Below are 17,751 nucleotides of genomic sequence, written 5' to 3'. Positions count from 1 at the left end.
ACGATCGCTTTGACACACGATCTTTTCGACATCTGACTTAAAATTTGACACACTATTTGTTTCTACATCCAACAACAGGCTCGAAATACGACGATTTTTGACAGTGCCACGGTTTCTTTGTTTTGCCGGAAGGCGGACGCACGGCTGATTTTCATGTGAGAGAAATCAACATTGGATCCAAAAAGGTTAGTGCAGGTGGAGAAAAAAAGAAAAGGACACTTACCATTGAAATGAAGATGTAAATGACAGGAAAATATAAACATGGTGTGTGCATCCATGAACTGGGTCGACAATAGGGCTGTAGAATTTCAATCTCGGCCGGCGGTCGTCGTTCGTTCGCCAGTCTTTATAAGTTAAGGTGAAAATTCTTATTGTGGTAACATCTCCAAAGAAATCGCCAGCTTCGTCAGGTTTCTAATCATTTATTCCATCAACTTGTGCAACACAACGCCAGCATCAAAACAGTAAGCAAAATAGAGCCGCGATCTCTTGCTCACCGTCACATCAGCCCAGCGGTGCATTCATTCTATTGTTTTGCAAAGGATTATTAGGACCCGAGCACCAACATGGTGCGAAGGCCCTATTGTTTTGCAAAGGATTTTTTTTTTTTTTTTTTGTCATGGCAAAAGAAAATCACCAATTTGGAGGTCTCAACATGCTCAAAAACTCACCAAAATTTTCACAAACATGCGGATTCATGGCAAATGAAAATCACCAATTTGGAGGTCTCAACATGCTCAAAAACTCACCAAAATTTTCACAAACATGCGCATGCGAGAAAATTTCGATAATTTGGCAACGTTGTGAAAAAATGTCACAAAATGGCTGTGACACCCCTGGAGTTCAAAAAAAAGGCCTTTCCATTTAGGTTTTTTCAATGTAGAGCGATTAAGTTTGGGGAGTTGTTACCTTGTGTAAAAATGCTTCAAAAAGTCTCTTGCACCCATATTCCAAACCCAACAGGAAATCAGGTATTTTGGATTAAATATTGAAAAACATGCCATTTTTGTCAAAAACCAGGGTGCACGTTTGAGACCATTGCACCCAGGCAGTGAGTTGGATCCTCCTCAAAATTGGAGAGACTCTTCATGAGACATATGAGATGTGAAGTTATCAAAATGGTGAGTTTTCATTCATGGGCCTGACCTGGGCAGAGTACCAAAGTCAGGCTTATTTGGGGATTAGACTTTGGGGTTAGGGTTAGGGTTTGGGGTTCTTCAGGGCAAATGATTTTTTTTTTTTTTTTTTTTTGTGTTAGGTTTAGGGTTACGGTTAGGTTTCACACTCTGCTACCTCTTATGTGAAAGAAAAAAATACTATGTACTTTTCGATGAAATATCTTAGGGTTATTAGGTGTATAAATTGGTTCATCTGATGAAAGCAGTGAAGAACTGCTTTGACTCATTAAGGCTGTTGCTTCACACTCTGCTACTTCATCTGTAGGAGAAAAAAAGATACAATGTATTTTCAGCGTGCCAAAGTCGTACATTGTTTTGACAAAACACCAAATTCAGAAAATGACTAATAACTCCCCGATACAACGTTCAGTCTTTTTCATATTTGGCATGTACTTGATGTATCCCAGCCTGAACTCGACTTCATTGAAATATCACCCATTAGGCCTGGCGCCCCCCTGCTGGGAACAGGAAATGTCCTTTTTTACGAGACTGACTCTCCTGGAAGGGGAAAAAAACCTAATGAGCCCAAAAAAAAAATCACCGAAAAGAAATTGGAGAAATTATTATTATTAGGTGGTTGTTATGTCTTATTTTCTTGTATTACTCTTTTTTCATGGCAAATGAAAAGGACCCTTGCTTTTATGACATTATGTCGAAGCGTAGGCCAAATGTATTTAGCATCCCAAAAAAAAAAAAATCACCAAAAAGAAATTGGAGAAATCGATAGGTTTGCCCTTGGGCCCCTTGAGTCCTGCTTGCAGGGCTAGTTCTTGTTTGTGTTTTCGTTTACTTTTTGGCTTCTATTATGACAGACAACGTTAGACGCGTGCGGCACTGAAACATTATTTTGTGAGCTAATTTCACTGTCAGCTTTCCGAGGGTGAAAAGTCATGTGAAAAGTTATCCACTCCAGGGGGTTTTCCATCTATTGCAGTCAATGGCTACCAACGAATAAGCTTCTTTCAACATTGTCAATAAAGTTGTAAGATTTTAAATGACTTTCAAGAAAGATGTCATTTTTCTCGGTGTTTTTTCTTCTAAATGAGTATCTTACATTGTTCAAGAAATTAGCAAAAGAATCATTTTAATTTGAAAGGAATATGCAAGGGGTTCAGTCTCTACTCAGTGAAATTGTCATTGGAGTTACAGCGGGGCAAATAAGTATTTAGTCATCCACCAATTGTGCAAGTTTTCCTACTTGAAAAGATTAGAGAGGCCTGTCATTGTCAACATGGGTAAACCTCAACCATGAGAGACAGAATGTGGAAAAAAAAACAGAAAATCCCGGTTTGATTTTTAAAGAATTTATTTCCAAATTAGAGTGGAAAATAAGTGTTTGGTCACCTACAAACAAGCAAGATTTCTGGTTGTAAAAGACGTCTAACTTCTTCTAACCAGGTCTAAAGAGGCTCCGCTCGTTACCTGTATTAATGGCACCTGTTTTAGCTCATAATCGGTATAAAAGACACCTCTCCACAACTTCAGTCAGTCACACTCCAAACTCCACTATGGCCGAGACCAAAGAGCTGTCGAAGGACTCCAGAGAAAAAATTGTAGACCTGCACCAGGCTGGGAAGACTGAATCTGCAATAGGTAACACAGTAACACAATGCGCCGCCAGGGACTGAAGGGAAAAGGTACCGTTCTCGCACACACCATATCATTGTTTGCATTAGTCTAACACATTCATCTAACAATAGTTTAGGCAGACTTCACTAAGTGCCCTTGACACAGTAAAGTTAATCACCTTATCGGGGCTCCTGAGGGGGAAAAGGAAAATGGTACCATTTCTCGTAGGCACCGTCTAACTGTTTGCATTACTCGAACACACGTCATATAATTAACCAGGGAATAGTATCATTTCTCATATTTACTGTAGGACTGCACCTAATATAAAATAAATAGCACATCATAGTTTAATGAAAAGCAGCACAGATACACAACGACATCTTATCATAGAAGCCCAACATGTGCGTCACGAGCAAGATTGACGCACCAAAACTTGCAAATCAGTTCTGCAAGGACAAAGTGCTCTGCCAGACGTGTCCCCCTGCTGAAGCCAGTACACGTCCAGGCCCGTCTGCAGTTCGCTAGAGAGCATTTGGATGATCCAGAAGAGGACTGGGAGAATGTGTTAGGGTCAGATGAAACCAAACTTTTTGGTAGAAACACAGGTTCTCGTGTTTGGAGGGGAAACATTACTTAATTGCATCCGCAGAACACCATACCCACTGTGAAGCATGGGGGTGCAAACATCATGCTTTGGGGCTGTTTTTCTGCAAAGGGACCAGGACGACTGATCTGTGTAAAGGAAAGAATGGATGGGGCCATGTATCGAGAGATTTTGAGTGAAAATCTCCTTCCATCAGCAAGGGCATTGAAGATGAGACGTCGCTGGGTCTTTCAGCATTACAACGATCCCAAACACAAAGCCAGGGCAACAAAGGAGTAGCTTCGTAAGAAACATTTCAAGGTCCTGGAGTGGCCTAGCCAGTCTCCAGATCTCAACCCCATAGAAAATCTGTGGAGGGAGTTGAAAGTCCGTGTTGTCCAACGACAGCCCCAAAGCATCACTGCTCTAGAGGAGATCTGCATGAAGGAATGGGCCAAAATACCAGCAAAAGTGTGTGAAAAGCTTGTGAAGAGTTACAGAAAACATTTGGCCTCCGTTATTGCCAACAAAGGGTACATAACAAAGTATTGAGATGAACTTTTGGTATTGACCAAATACTTATTATCCACCATGATTTGTAAATAAATTCTTTAAAAATCAAACACAGTGATTTTCTGTTTTTTTTTCCACATTGTCTGTCATGGTTAAGGTTTAACCACGTTGACAATTACAGGCCTCTCTAATCTTTTCAAGTATGAGAACTTGCATAATTGGTGGTTGACTAAATACTTATTTTCCCCACGGTATCTTGTTTATGAAGTCTTCGAAGCAGGCAATCCTTGGCTGGGTCTGATTCTTTTCTCTTATTTGAGCTATTGAATACTACATGTCTTGAGGTTCAAAATTGAACTTCCCTGACAACCTGTCGCTCATTGAGTTACATTGGTTCAGAAAACAATGCTATTGATCTAATCAACTAGATTTTATCGGTTCTAAAATTAGATCTCAATTAAGAAGTTTATGTTGAATTTTTTTTGCGTGCCCTGCATAGAATTCCTTATGACTGGCAGAAAATTAAAGGAACAACCGTACAGTGACAAAGCCACACCCCTCCAGTGGCTTGGCGGCGAATTACAGAGCAACGTGTTCCCTTAAAGCATAACTTTGGATGCTCAATAACGACGTATGGTTTACGCTGTTGTCTTTAGGTTTGACCTGAACTTGAGCTGTTTTTTTCTTGATTTAATGCTTGTTAAGAAACTCAGGAGCAGAAAGAAAGACTTCAAATCAAAGTCGAACAGACAGCAGAAAGGAAATAAGAGACTGTTTGTTACTTGGCCAGATAGCACGCTCGATACAAAAACATTTTAAACATGACAGAAATTTTAGTAAGCCTTTATTTCATTGGCTGTCATTGACAGTGAGGGATGAACCAGAGAAAACTGTTTTGACATTGACTAACTTCAGGTATATGACTACTTACAACATTCAAACTAAGGAAACACATAAGCGAAATTCCTACTGCCATACGGGCTTTACTGTTATATGATAGATAACACATTAGCTGCCATTGCTAGCGATAGTCGTCCAATCCATTTAGAATGGGAGGACTGGCTGAATAATCAAATCGAATAACGGCGCTCGACTGGTGTGACTGTGCAGCTGCGCAAAGACCCTCATAGCGTTCAAGCTAGCACTCCCAGTCAAAATGGATTAGACGTCAATGAAACGCCCTAAAATCATACCTTCATGACTTTCAAAACTTTTCTTTCTTTTCTTTTTTCTGGAGATCCTTCCTTTCCCTCTTCTCTTTCCTGTCTCGCTCCTTCTTTTCTTTCTTGACTCTCTTCTCATACTCCTTCCTTTCCTTCTTCTCTCTCTTCACTCTCTGTCCGTCTTCTTCCTTCTCGCTTTTGCACTCGCTCTCCTTGTTCGCCTGGTCGTCGTCGCTCGTGTCGTTGCTCTTTACAGACTTCTGTCAAAAGAAAAGAGACGGCTGTCAGTCCATCCGTAACCCGGTATGCATTTTAAAGACGTGCCTGACCCTAAAGCGGATGTTGTGTCCCACGAAGCCTTTGACCAGGCTTTTGACGTTGTTGACGCGTTTGAGGAGCTGCTCCTGATGCTCCAACACCTCCATTCTGGCCACCATGCCTGCCTCCAAGCGCTCCTCCAGATCCAGGGCGTTGCTCCTCCAGCGCTCGCTCTCAAGCCGCTCCCGCTGGAGCTCGCAGGTGACGGAGCGGAGCAGATCGTGCAGCCGCCGCTTCTCCTCCTCCTTCTCCTCAAGCTGTGACTTGAGGAGGAGCAGGATGTCTTTGACCTGGCTTATCTGCTTTTGCTTCTCTTCCAGCTTTGTCAGTGCGCTGGCGCTGAGCTCCTTCAGTTGGTTCAGCTGCTCTTCCTTCTCTTGGACCTGCCAGCAAAACCGTCAGTCAGGGAACGTATCCTCTTGCAGCAGGGTCTATGCCTACCTTGCGTTCCATGACACCCTTGACGCGCTGAAGTTCCTGGTCGCATTCATCCACAGTGCGGTCCAGATGCCACTCCATGTTGTCCCAGTGTTTCTCCACGTGGAGTCGAACGCTCTCCCTCATGGTCTGGATGTCCTGGCGAATGTCCTCTTCGCGCTGCACCCACAGCCGGTTCCACTCATCGGTGGCGGCCTTCAGCGCGGCCGCTGCCGCCACATCCCTGGCCCGCTGGAACTCCCCGAACTCGTTCATCCAGAAGGAACGCACCCGGTGCAGCTCAGCCCGGTGGACCCGATATGCTTCACGGAGCAGTTCCTTGATTTGCCGTCCGGTCCATCTGACCTCATCGTCCGCAAAATCGGACGGCTGCATATCACGCACGTCGGAACAATGCCGCGGTTGGAACGAGCCTGTTTTTTTCCCATTTCAGAAATGGCGTATTAGAATGTTTACTTTCATAAATTGACAATGCATTACAAGACGTTTGTTTTTAACCTGTCCTGTTCAGCTGCTTAAGACATGGAGAATTGGGAATCTGAATGTCTTTATAGCACTCAAATGGTCGTTGTTTATATTGTGTTGTTTATTCAGAGAAAGCAGCTGGACAGAAAAGACAGAAGAATACAAAACTACATCATTAAACATATATGCAACCTGATACAAGTAGCGTTGCTGTCTACTCTTACCGAGAGGACACCATGTAGGGAGGGTACACCTAGTAATTGTATGCAGCAATAACGTAAAGGATCACCTCTATTAACCGTTTCCACATGATATACTATCATATAGTTTAAAACATACCCGCTGGTGTGCCCCAGGGCTCTGTCCTGGGGCCGCTCCTCTTCATCATTTACATTCTCCCCCTCGGTTCCATCTTCCATAAATACAAGATCCACTTCCACTGCTATGCGGATGCCACCCAGTTCTACATTTCCTCAAAACCAACCTCCTCCCTCACACCCTACTCTATCACCTTCTGCCAACAAGCCATTAACTCATGGTTCTCCTCTAACTTTAAACTACTCAATAGCTCCAACCCAGAATTTCTTCTTGTGGGCGGCCGTGGCGCAGTTGGTAGCTGGAGTTGTCCTTGGACCGAAGGGTCAGCGGTTCGATTCTCGGCTATGACTGCCCACTGTTGAGGTGCCCTTGGGCAAGGCAAGGTTGACAGCGCCTTGCATGGCAGCAGCCCCATCGGTGTGTGAACGGGTAAATGTGTGCTAATGTAAAGCGCTTTGGCCATGGTAACCATGCAGATAAATGGGCTATGTAAGTACTGTCCATTTACTATTTTTAGGTACCTCTGCCATGTTCACTAATGACAATAACTTCTCTATTTCCATCAATAACGTACAAATCGTCTGGGTGTCACTCTCTTTCCACTCCCATATTAATGACTCTACCAGATCACCCTACTTCCACCCTCGTAATATCTCTCATCTCCTTCCTACTCTCACACCCAACACCGCCGCCACTCAATTGCAGTCTAGTCACTTCCCGGGTTGATTATTGTAACTCACTGCGTTACAGCGCTCCCGAACAAATCCTTCCAGAAACTGCAGCTCATCAATAACTCAGCAACACGTCTCATCACTCGAACCCTAACCACACACCATATCACCCCCATCCTCCGTCAACTCCAGCCGCTCCCAAATAAACAAAGAATTATCTACAAGATTCTCCTCTCCATGCTAAATATCTAACCTCACCTGTATTAACACTCCTTCCCGTTCACTTTTTTCTTCTTCTATCCTCCACCTTTCTGTTCCTCGTGCCTGTCTCACCACCTATGGTTCCAGAGCGTTCAGGCCTCCAGCTCTGGAACTCCCTACCCCCTGAGCTTCGCAACATATCTGCGCTTCCTCTTTTCAAAACCCGACTCAAAACGCACCTGTTCAATCTTTCTTACCCACCTTGATCCCTAGCTCTTTTCTGTCGTGACCTCTTAATTTTCTATTACTTTTATTCTGCTTTTAGTTAGCGTTTGTTAATTTTTAATCCGTCTTGTGCAGTGTCCTTGAGTGTTTTGAAATGTGCTTGAAATAAAATATTATTATTATTATTACGTGTTGGGTTCTATTTATCCTTTCGCTTGGCTTGAAAATTCATTGAATGGGCCAAGACTAACATCACACAAAGTCAAGTACATGCCCAACACGTATATGCACATTTACATCAAGCATCGATTCAAAATCTTGTCAGTTAACCTGATACTTATGTACATACGAATGCATTTGACTTACATAAATACTTTAGCTGAAAGTAAGATGTAGCCACCAGAGGAAAAGTGGTCAAATGGCCGCCGTGGACAAGAAGCCACAAAGAAAAAAAATGTCACAAAGCATCAAAGACACTAAAACTCTTAAAGGGTGTGGCTAGAGACTTTAAAGTCCTCTATACGATATCACTTTTTTTCTGACAAATGCAAGTATTTACTTTCAAGTAGTCACTTATAGTACTTGTCTTGCATAAAATCACGAACACTACAATACTTTATCATTGTTAAAGTAAAATAGACACCTGACCAGGATTGGCCTGTATGTCACATGTTGTAGTGGATCCCCATCTACTGGCAAGGATGACCTAACTAACTTGACTAACTATTGTGATCTGAAATCCAACCAAACCAGATTTCTTTTCCACAAATCCCAAATTTATTCTTAACTAAAGAGCCCCCCCTAGTGCCAGGGAAGGAAAAAAAAAAACATTTTCCATTGGTCAATTTACCCCACACAGTTATGGGGCGCCATTTGTAAATCTGCTGATGCTGAAAATTACTCCAAGAGAGTCTGGCTGCAGCCCGCCTCTCTCAGTACCCTGCGCCGCTCGTCTCAGTACCCATCCCGCAGACAGGAAGTGACGCAATATCGCAGCTCTCAGACCGGAAATGACAACATGAAACAGCGCTCGAGCTCCGAGCTTCCGGTTTTATCGTAATAGTTAGCGTCCATTCGAACGTAAATACTAGTTTACTTTCCTTTTCGCACGTCTTTTATTTTCGGTTTCAGCATCACTCATTATTATTTAAATAATAATTTATTTCCATGCTCCTTAAATTGATTTGGTGAAATCGGGAGATTAACTCTTTAAGCGCGGTCAGTTTGTTAAAGCCTGCTGATTTTACCAAAATGAAAAACACGGTTACAGTACATCAAAATTAAAATACACACTACTGCAATAAAGGTTTAATTGGTGACTGAGAGATCGCATGTGACCTATCACAGTGTGTACTTTAGTTTGTCAATTGTAAAATATACTCCAATTGAGAATTATTAGAAATTGCTGTCATCCTTACATTTTTATGAACGGACACATTAATATAGCTTCATTACAATTTAATGTATCAAAAACGTAATATTCTCTCAATGTTGCAACCAAACCAATTTTGTCTTTCATTTTGCTACTTAAATTCATTCATGTGGGTGAAGATCCTAATTAACTAATTCAGAAACTATATTAAACTTTCTGCTCCAGGAAAGGCACCTTTATTTCAAACAGAAATGACAAAATAGTTGTCATGTGTTAGTTGTTCTTTTCTTTTATCCCAGACAATAGTTGTAGGTTGTTTTAATTACCTGACATTTTTCGGCAAGCCAATTAAAACTACCTACAACTAACATCTGGGATAAAAGAAAAAAAACAACTAATTTATAAGTGTAGAAAAATGAACTCAATACAACCAGTTCTAATATGGTAAACTTTATTTTTATTATTTTTTTATTATTATTGAGAGAATACCAGATATTTTCTTTGGTCAACAATCTCCTCAAAAAAGGTAAATCCATCTTCCAGATGGTTGAAACAGAACTTGAATGGCTCCAAGACATTGTAGTTCGTGCTCATCCTCTTCCATCTGCAGAATGCTTGGGAACTCCTACTGCATTGATCCCCCCCCCCCCCCCCCCCCAGCCCTGTCCGAGGCTTTTGTGCTGTCTTGCACAATCCTTTTACCAAAACTGTTCATTGGAAAAGAGAAAGAAAACAGCTATTTGAATATTACATAAGTAAAATAAAAATGATGCTTTGTTAATTTTATACTTGATTTTTCTTTTCAGGCATTGCATTAAACTAGATATATAAACAATCTTACCATTTTTTCCCGCCATATCTTTTTGGAGTGGGCCACCACTAACTTGAAGGAGCTGTGGTTGCACCTCTTCCTAAAAAAAAATCAGTGAATAAAGGGGGACATGTTCAAAAGTGCGTCAGAGTAATGGACACTAAAAAGTCTTTAAAAGCTGACCTCAGCAATTATATTCAAATTTCACTTCTGTAGCTGATAGACTGGTGGCACTTCACCCTGCAGTAATGCTTTTGCCTTATCTGTCCAATGGGCAAACTCTTTCCTGTGGCTCACCTAAGTTGAAAAAATACAAAAATAAGTATTCCACATTTTCCAACAAAGAATTAAGGTGCTGTGCACCTACTTTCCTATGAATGCCATATCAACAGTTTCAAAGACTTACCATGCACCCAAGTTTGAAATTGTCCACTAGCAATATACACCACCACTTCCTCAGAGTTGGCATATCAGTCTAACAAAAATTAAAAACAAGTGTAAATAAAGAATAACGACAAGGATATTTTGTAGCCCAATTTGAATGATTCGGTGAACTTCATTTTACAATGGTTAAACTCAAAGAGAGCATCCAGAACAGTGCAAAGAGCATACTACAAATGGATAAATGAATACAAATATAACAGAGGACAAAATTGGACAGTTAAACTCACCTACCAACATGAAGATGCCACAGTCCTTCCCCTATGGCTGTCCCGAAAAACCCTAACGTAAGAATTTAACCGAGTCACTTCCTTCAAGTTTTGAATCAATGAATACACACTTTTACAAATACCTCTATTTCACTTCCAATCCTCTCTTTCCATGTCCCCCTGTTGATTGACTGTCAACGTTTTCTGCAATTGAAAATATAGGTTTATATTAAATACAGTAGTTAAACAATTACAAACGTGTTTCCATGCATAAGAACACCAACCAGTCAGGTTTAAATGATTCATGCAAACAAAACAAGGGCGTAGGTTTGCATAGGGACGGTAGGGACATAACACGACCAACTTTTCAGGATGCTAAAGTTGTCCCCACCAACTTTTGAGCAACCTTATTTGCATTATATTCGTCCCTACCAATGTTGAGACCGGGCCAATGCCCTTGAAACAAAACATTCGCAATTTTAGAGTGGCATTTTAGAATTTTGCTTCAAATGATTGGATGAATCATCTGGAGTGCAATTCTGCTTTAATTGAAGTGGCAAAATAAAAGGATCGACTGGAACATACCTTCAAAACCAAACAAGGCTATTCTGGATCATCATGGAAACGCCATGCCAATATGAATGGTTACTGAATTTCATTAGAGATAACAATAGTTCTCTGATCTCAAGATTGGATCTGTTTTTCTTCCCACAAATAATTGGAATTTGGATCATTTAATTTGTTATGATTTGACTGTTCTTTGAAAATGAACCAATGCTCCAAGTTGTAGTTGTTACTAATCAGCCTTACAGGCAGATGCATGTGTGGGTCACATCCTGTAGGCTTTCACCATGTTGCAACAACATAGGGGTCAGCCACAAATATGGTCCTTCCCTGAAAAATACATAATCTATACACACGGACATATGTTATATAAATACAAACGTACGCAGACACCTACATGAGCCCATACAAGCATTCTGTAGGCTACATAGTTAAAATAATACCCTACACACGCCCAAAAAATACTTTTTTATACCTTTGAATGAGCTACTTGTTAGACAAGTTATAAATATGCATTTCATATCTGCAAAAAAACAAAAACAAAAAGTTACATTTTACTTAATTGTACAAGTGACATTATGTTCTTTAGAGAAACTAAATCCTCAAAATTCACAGTTGATTCCATTTCATTGTTCAGGCCAACGTTCCAAAAGTCAGCACGTGTCAATCAAACTTTCTTTTTTTAGACAATCAACACCATTTCTGGCCTCTTTATATTCAAGATTTGCATAAGCTAATGAGAATGTTGATTGGTTAAATAAACAAAGAGTAAATAATCAATTATGTCCAATTGTTAACTAATATAAGGAATAATAAGCCTATCCAGATTTCCACTGAGCACAACATTTGTCTCAGACATAAAACATACCAGCCGTTCCTGGGCAGGATGAGTTTGAACCGTCCATGAAGCTCGGCATGGTCTTATATTGTCACCATTGGTCCTGTCTGCACAGTGGGTTTTACAGTGTTCGATGTCTATCAAAAAAAAAGTATTCAGCACAGTCCAAAGTCTAAAGTACATTAATATTTATGCTACTTACTTCCATTTGGATCTGTGTGACATCCCTGTATCTGCATGGGAAGACTACCATTTGGGGGTCGTGATTTAGTTTCTTCCCAATGGGGTGGTGATCTTGCAGCTAGTAAAAAAAAAAACAAAATAATGAAAAAATATATAGCTAAGCAGAGTAACAATATCAATAAAAAATTACAACCTTGTCCTATTTGGATCATGTGACAACATTCAAACTACAAAGGACCAGACAAAACAAATGAAGGCAAAACAACAATACCATACAACAACAAAAACAGCGAGCTGCGAATTGCAGGCATGTACATAATGAAAAATAAGAGTGCAATATAATGAAAACTACACAAAGAAGACTGTTCATTGTGAAAAAAAAATGTAAAAAGCATTAGCAGCATTAGCGAATTCGCTGCTGAATTCATCAGTACGTATTAAACAATATAAGTAGAGCAAAGTCACATGCAGTTAGTAAAGGAAGACATTATTTAAATTACATTAAGAATACTAGATATAAGTACGGTCTTTTCAACTCAGAATAAACACTTCATATTTTCACCGCAAGTCTTGTTTAACTATTTAACATTTTTAAACATGCATACGCTTTTAAAAACTTTTTTTCAGTGCGGCCACTTACCGTGTTTTTTTCGCGAGAGGTGAAATAACGTAACTTGTTTTCGTCGCAAGGGTTGACGACATTTCCGGTCTGAGGGGACTGAGAGCTGCGGTGTTGCGTCATTTCCTGTCTGCGGGATGGGTACTGAGAAGAGCGGCGCAGGGTACTGAGAGAGGCGGGCTGCAGCCAGACTCCTCTCGAAAATTACGACATTTTCTCACATTTAGCGCCACACAGTGTTCAAAATGTTGTGTGAAAATTTTAGAGTTACTTGAATATTTATTATTAAATAATAAGTATTGGACCTGAATGATTAACGGTTATGAATTTGCATATTAATCCAAGTTGAGAAATCTGCTCCCACAGATTATTAAACCGTGACCACAGTTTACGAATTACAAGTCATTAGTAAACTAATGCTGCCTTCATGTGGTGTCGTAAATATTGGTAAATGAATACCACTTGTCGACTAGAAAACTGCATGTGAACGCACCCTCAAGTCATATTTCCTAATGGAGAACTGGGATTTTATCATGATACCCGAGTTTGGACTTTTTCCTTTTCCAAATGGCGGTGCGGTAACAAGAAAGTGTGAATGTTAGGATTTTTACAATTTTTTAAAATCATCACCACAATAACGTAGTGTAAAATTCTTATTTCTTCACAAAATGTTTGCTAAAATGTTCAGTTACACAAAAAAAAAAAAGGATGTCGATGCACTCTTCTTGTAAGTTGTTGTAGTAGATGAATAAATAGGTCTAAAACAGTTTTGCTTACACAACAAACTAAAATGAAGTCCCTGTTTGGTATGTTTTTTTTCCTACGACAACAAAAATACATGAAAAGAACACATTCGTAATTACCAATTAGCAAGTGGAAAAGATCATCTTTCCCAGGGCATGTGAAGGCTACGTAAGCCAATGTTAGCTAATGGGAACATATTAGCACTATGTGTAACTGCTAAATTTGTGTACTAACAAATATGCTATCTTCGTGCTAGTTGTTTATTCGAGCAACAAACTGATAATTAGATATTTTTCAGATGCCAGTTTGTTTTGGAGCTTTATTAGCCTATGAGTTAGCCTGCTAGCTAGCCCACATGGCAGTGACGCCGGCAAAAGCACATAAACGGGACACACCCATAATTACCAAGTAGCAATTAGTAAGGATCATCTTTCCCAGAGCATGTGAAGGCAACATAAGTCAATGTTAGCTAATGTGACCATATTAGCACAATGGTAAATGGTGTTATACTTATGTGTAACTATGCTAAATTTGTGTACTAACAAAGTGTGCTATCTTGGTGCTAGTTCACTAGCTGTTTATTCGAGCAACAGACTGCTAATTAGATGCTATTTTTCAGATGCCAGCCATGCCAACTTTATTAGCCTACGAGTTAGCCTTCTAGTCTTCGCCAGTCTCCTTTCAGGCTTGCACACATGTCAGATTTGTGTTCATATCTTAGCCAGAGAGAAAAGGCAATGTTGCTTCAGCCTTCAAGGTCTGTGCTAAGTAATCATCACACACAAAATGCAACTCATAGCATTAGCATAGCATTTACGTTCCTGTTAGCATTATGCTAATAGAAACGTCGAGCGTCCTCTTAAACTCTCGGACAACTTTACTGTACATAGAGTTCGTGGCGTCCAGGTGGGTGTAATTACCATAATTTTTACACTTGAAGGTGCACCTGACTATAAGCCACCACCCACCAAATTTGACACGAAAACGACATTTGTTCATAAATAAGCCGCACTGGACTATTAGCTGCAGCTGTCCTCACTGTATTATGGGAGATTTACACCAAAAGATATTAACCGGTAACACTTTACTTGGCATCATAAAACCAAAAGAATCACCATGAAGCTAGGGCTGCAGCTATCGATTATTTTAGTAGTCGATTAATCGATGAACTAGTTAGTACGAATAATCGAGGAAAATGAAAAATTAAAATAGCTGAGCTGAGACTCAAACGGTATAAAAAATAAATAAATGAGGATCTATGTACAACAAAAGAACAATTGGCTAACTTACATAGCAAACGTCCGCTAGCTTAAATGCTATAAAATGCTCATTTTTTCTCCAATGCTCATAACAAATGGTTCAGACTCATATTCCCACAAAAAGAAACGGTTTAATATAAACTAAATTACGAATGGATTAAAAAACATTAGCCCAAACAAAAACTTAGTTTACATTGGTCTTAACAGGGAGCAGTTGGATTCAGCCATGTGAAATGAGGCAGACCAGAGGGCATTGTATCTACCCTGATCAATAAACTAAATGCAAACACTTTCAAAATAACCCATTACAGCGCCACTTTAATCAAACGAATACTCGAAGCAACAAAATTTAATTCGAATATTTTTTTCTAATCGAATACTCGAGTTAATCGATTAATCGTTGTAGCTCTACTTTGAACCAATTGACTGCAAAGCTTCATTGCTTCGAGAAGCTTCATTTGGCCATCACTGCTCCCTTGGGGGAGACAGTCAACCTCTGCTGCCACCTGCTGTCAACACTATTGTTGTCCAACATGTCTCCTAGCATGCATTGCAGAGCTAAAGGTAAATAACAATCAAAATTCATGTTTTGTGCTAGTTATTTCTTCAGTTCCTGTTCCAGTTGTTTCATTAATTGCTAGTTCTGGTATTTGTTTAAAAAATGGGGGGGGAAATGTTATTTTTTATGATTATTTATTATTAATTAATTTAGTATTTTTTTTAGATTATTATTATTATGATTATTTTTTAATTTTATTTTTTTGTATTTAACACACACACACAAAAAAACTTTTTTTCGAGTGATATTTTTGTATTTAATACCCCTCCACACACACAAGGCACACCGCATTATTGAGCACATGAAAAACACATGCTAGCATGCACGCTAGCCTGCACGGCTCGCTAGCATGCATGTACGCCAGTGTAGCGAATGATGTCGCTGAGTCAACTGTGCTAAATTTGTGTACTAACAAAGTATGCTATCTTCATGCTAGTTCACTAGCCTGTTATTCGAGCAACAGACTGCTAACTGGATATTGTTCAGATGCCAGTTTGTATTGGAGCTTTGTTAGCCTACAAGTTAGCCTGCTAGCTAAACCACATGTAAGTGACGGAGCACTACACACAGTAGAAATATCATTTCGTTCCGATGTGTAAAAGAAACTTTATTTGTTACACATGTGAGCACTAAGTGTCTGGACACAATTAGCTAAAGATGTCATCAACAACACAAGATTAACTCCTTCTTTGGCGACCGGTCCAGAAGCGTCCATCAGTTTTGCTTCACTCCGTCCGGCAACAACATCGTCTCTGGCGTCAACGCTTGAAGAAAGATGTCCGTTAAAAGCAAATGACAAGGTTTGAAACAAAGACGAGGCTTCTACTTGCTGTTCTGCGTCGTTAGCAAGTTACTCAACTACAGAAGATCCTGGCAGATGTTTGAATTTCAACACTAACATATGGGACAGGTTGGAATTGAAGGTGGATGGATGTCATCTGAACGTGAAACACTTCATTTTCATAGTAAAATAATTGATTCCTCTTATTTTTTTAACGACTGATTCATTTTTCCAGCACTTTTTCTGCTGTGAATTTCAATGTTTGTCATTTGTAGACGTACAATCTGTTGGAAGTCCACTCCAAAATTGGACGTCTATCTCCGTCAATGGTAGACAAAGTTAATGAACCAATTAATTAATTTAAAAACTTTAAATATAAATTCCTAAAATGTATTTGTGAAGCTATTTAATTTACACATTTATTTCCGTACAATTAACAAATGAACTGATTGTTGAATCATTAAAGTAATACACAAAATAAATACGTCTGATGCGTTTTCATGTTTCATGTTAATATTAACGTCATGATAATAACCGATTTTTCACTCAAATGAATTTGAAAAATGCTAAATATAAACATTTTTTTTCATCTTATTTACAAGAAAAGAACTATTCAATACATATTCCCGAAAAATGATTGAATGCTTGTTAACTAACCAACTGGTGGGAAAACAGCTAAATAACTGCAGACAATATTACAAGATTCTTGATATTGCTTGAATCTGCTCTCGGCCCCTATTTGGCCCCTGGGCCATACCTTGCCCACCCACCCAGGAATTCAGCCATTATTATGATTATTATTATTGTCAGTTGTTTGATGTTTTTGTGCAGAAGTTGAAATAGCAAGCTTGGCTAACAGGAGGGCTAATTGTCCTCCTATTATAATCACGTTTCCATACTAGAAAATGCAATTTATGAAGAATTTGTGGGGATGCTTTGCTCTCCGATTGGTGGCTTTCACGTACTTGGTAAAGTAATGGCTGGATTGGACGTCTCGTGCCGTCAATGGCACGGAAAGATGAGCATTCACAGACAGTCCACCCAATTTGAATGGTTATTGTCAATGGCAGGCAAAGGGTACAGTGGTATGAAAAAGTATCTGAACCTTTTGGAATTTCTCACAAAATCACCACCAAATGTAATCTGATCTTTGTCAAAATCACACAGATGAAAAAACAGTGTCTGCTCCAACTAAGACCACCCAAACATGTATAGGTTTTCATATTTTAATGAGGATAGCATGCAAACAATGACAGAACGGGGGAAAAATAAGTAAGTGAACCATCACATTTAATATTTTGTGCCCCTCCCCTTTTGCAGCAATAACTTCAACCAGATGCTTCCTGTAACTGCATATCAGTCTGGCAGATCGATCAGGACGAATCTTGGCCCATTCTTCTCTACAAAACTGCTGTAGTTAAATCAGATCCCTGGAATGTCTGGCATTATTGGCTGTCTTTATGTCATGCCACAACATCTCAATGGGGTTCAAGTCTGAACTTTGACATGGCCACTCCAGACCGTGTATTTTGTTCTTATGAAACCATTCTGAAGTTGATTAAATTTACTTCTGTGTTTTGGATCATTGTCTTGTTGCAGCATCCATCCTCTTTTTGGCTTCAGCTGTCTGTCAGAAGTTCAGAAGTTTTCCAGCAAAACATCCTGTGTTATCCAGGCCCTGAGGCAGCAAAACAGCCCCAGATCAAGATGGTCCTTCCACCACGCTTCA

The 17,751-nt window shown here is 39.7% G+C and overlaps 1 protein-coding gene across 5 annotated transcripts; it reads right to left on the bottom strand.

Moving 5' to 3' along the window:
- Window positions 1–234: 234 nt before the first annotated feature.
- LOC130909194 (DNA ligase 1-like) lies at window positions 235–8,387 on the bottom strand. Of its 5 annotated transcripts, none has more exons than XM_057825366.1 (5): window positions 8,009–8,264; window positions 5,766–6,175; window positions 5,336–5,707; window positions 5,037–5,266; window positions 235–1,437 (listed from the first exon to the last, which is right to left on the bottom strand). In XM_057825366.1, exons 2-4 carry the CDS (start codon window positions 6,135–6,137, stop codon window positions 5,048–5,050), a joined length of 963 nt encoding a protein of 320 aa, XP_057681349.1. In that variant the 5' UTR covers window positions 6,138–6,175; window positions 8,009–8,264; the 3' UTR covers window positions 235–1,437; window positions 5,037–5,047. The 5 variants fall into 5 exon arrangements, with proteins under 5 accessions (XP_057681349.1, XP_057681347.1, XP_057681346.1 ...); XM_057825364.1 differs by lacking the exons at window positions 235–1,437; window positions 8,009–8,264 and adding exons at window positions 6,261–6,365; window positions 8,291–8,308 and having other exon boundaries at window positions 4,671–5,266; XM_057825363.1 differs by lacking the exon at window positions 235–1,437 and adding an exon at window positions 6,261–6,365 and having other exon boundaries at window positions 4,671–5,266; window positions 8,009–8,263.
- Window positions 8,388–17,751: the final 9,364 nt, after the last annotated feature.

Source organism: Corythoichthys intestinalis, chromosome 21 (genome assembly GCF_030265065.1).
Source record: "Corythoichthys intestinalis isolate RoL2023-P3 chromosome 21, ASM3026506v1, whole genome shotgun sequence".
Lineage (NCBI taxonomy): Eukaryota > Metazoa > Chordata > Actinopteri > Syngnathiformes > Syngnathidae > Corythoichthys > Corythoichthys intestinalis.
The sequence above is the reverse complement of the archived record's forward strand: the minus strand, read 5'-3'. Positions and strand labels throughout refer to the sequence as shown.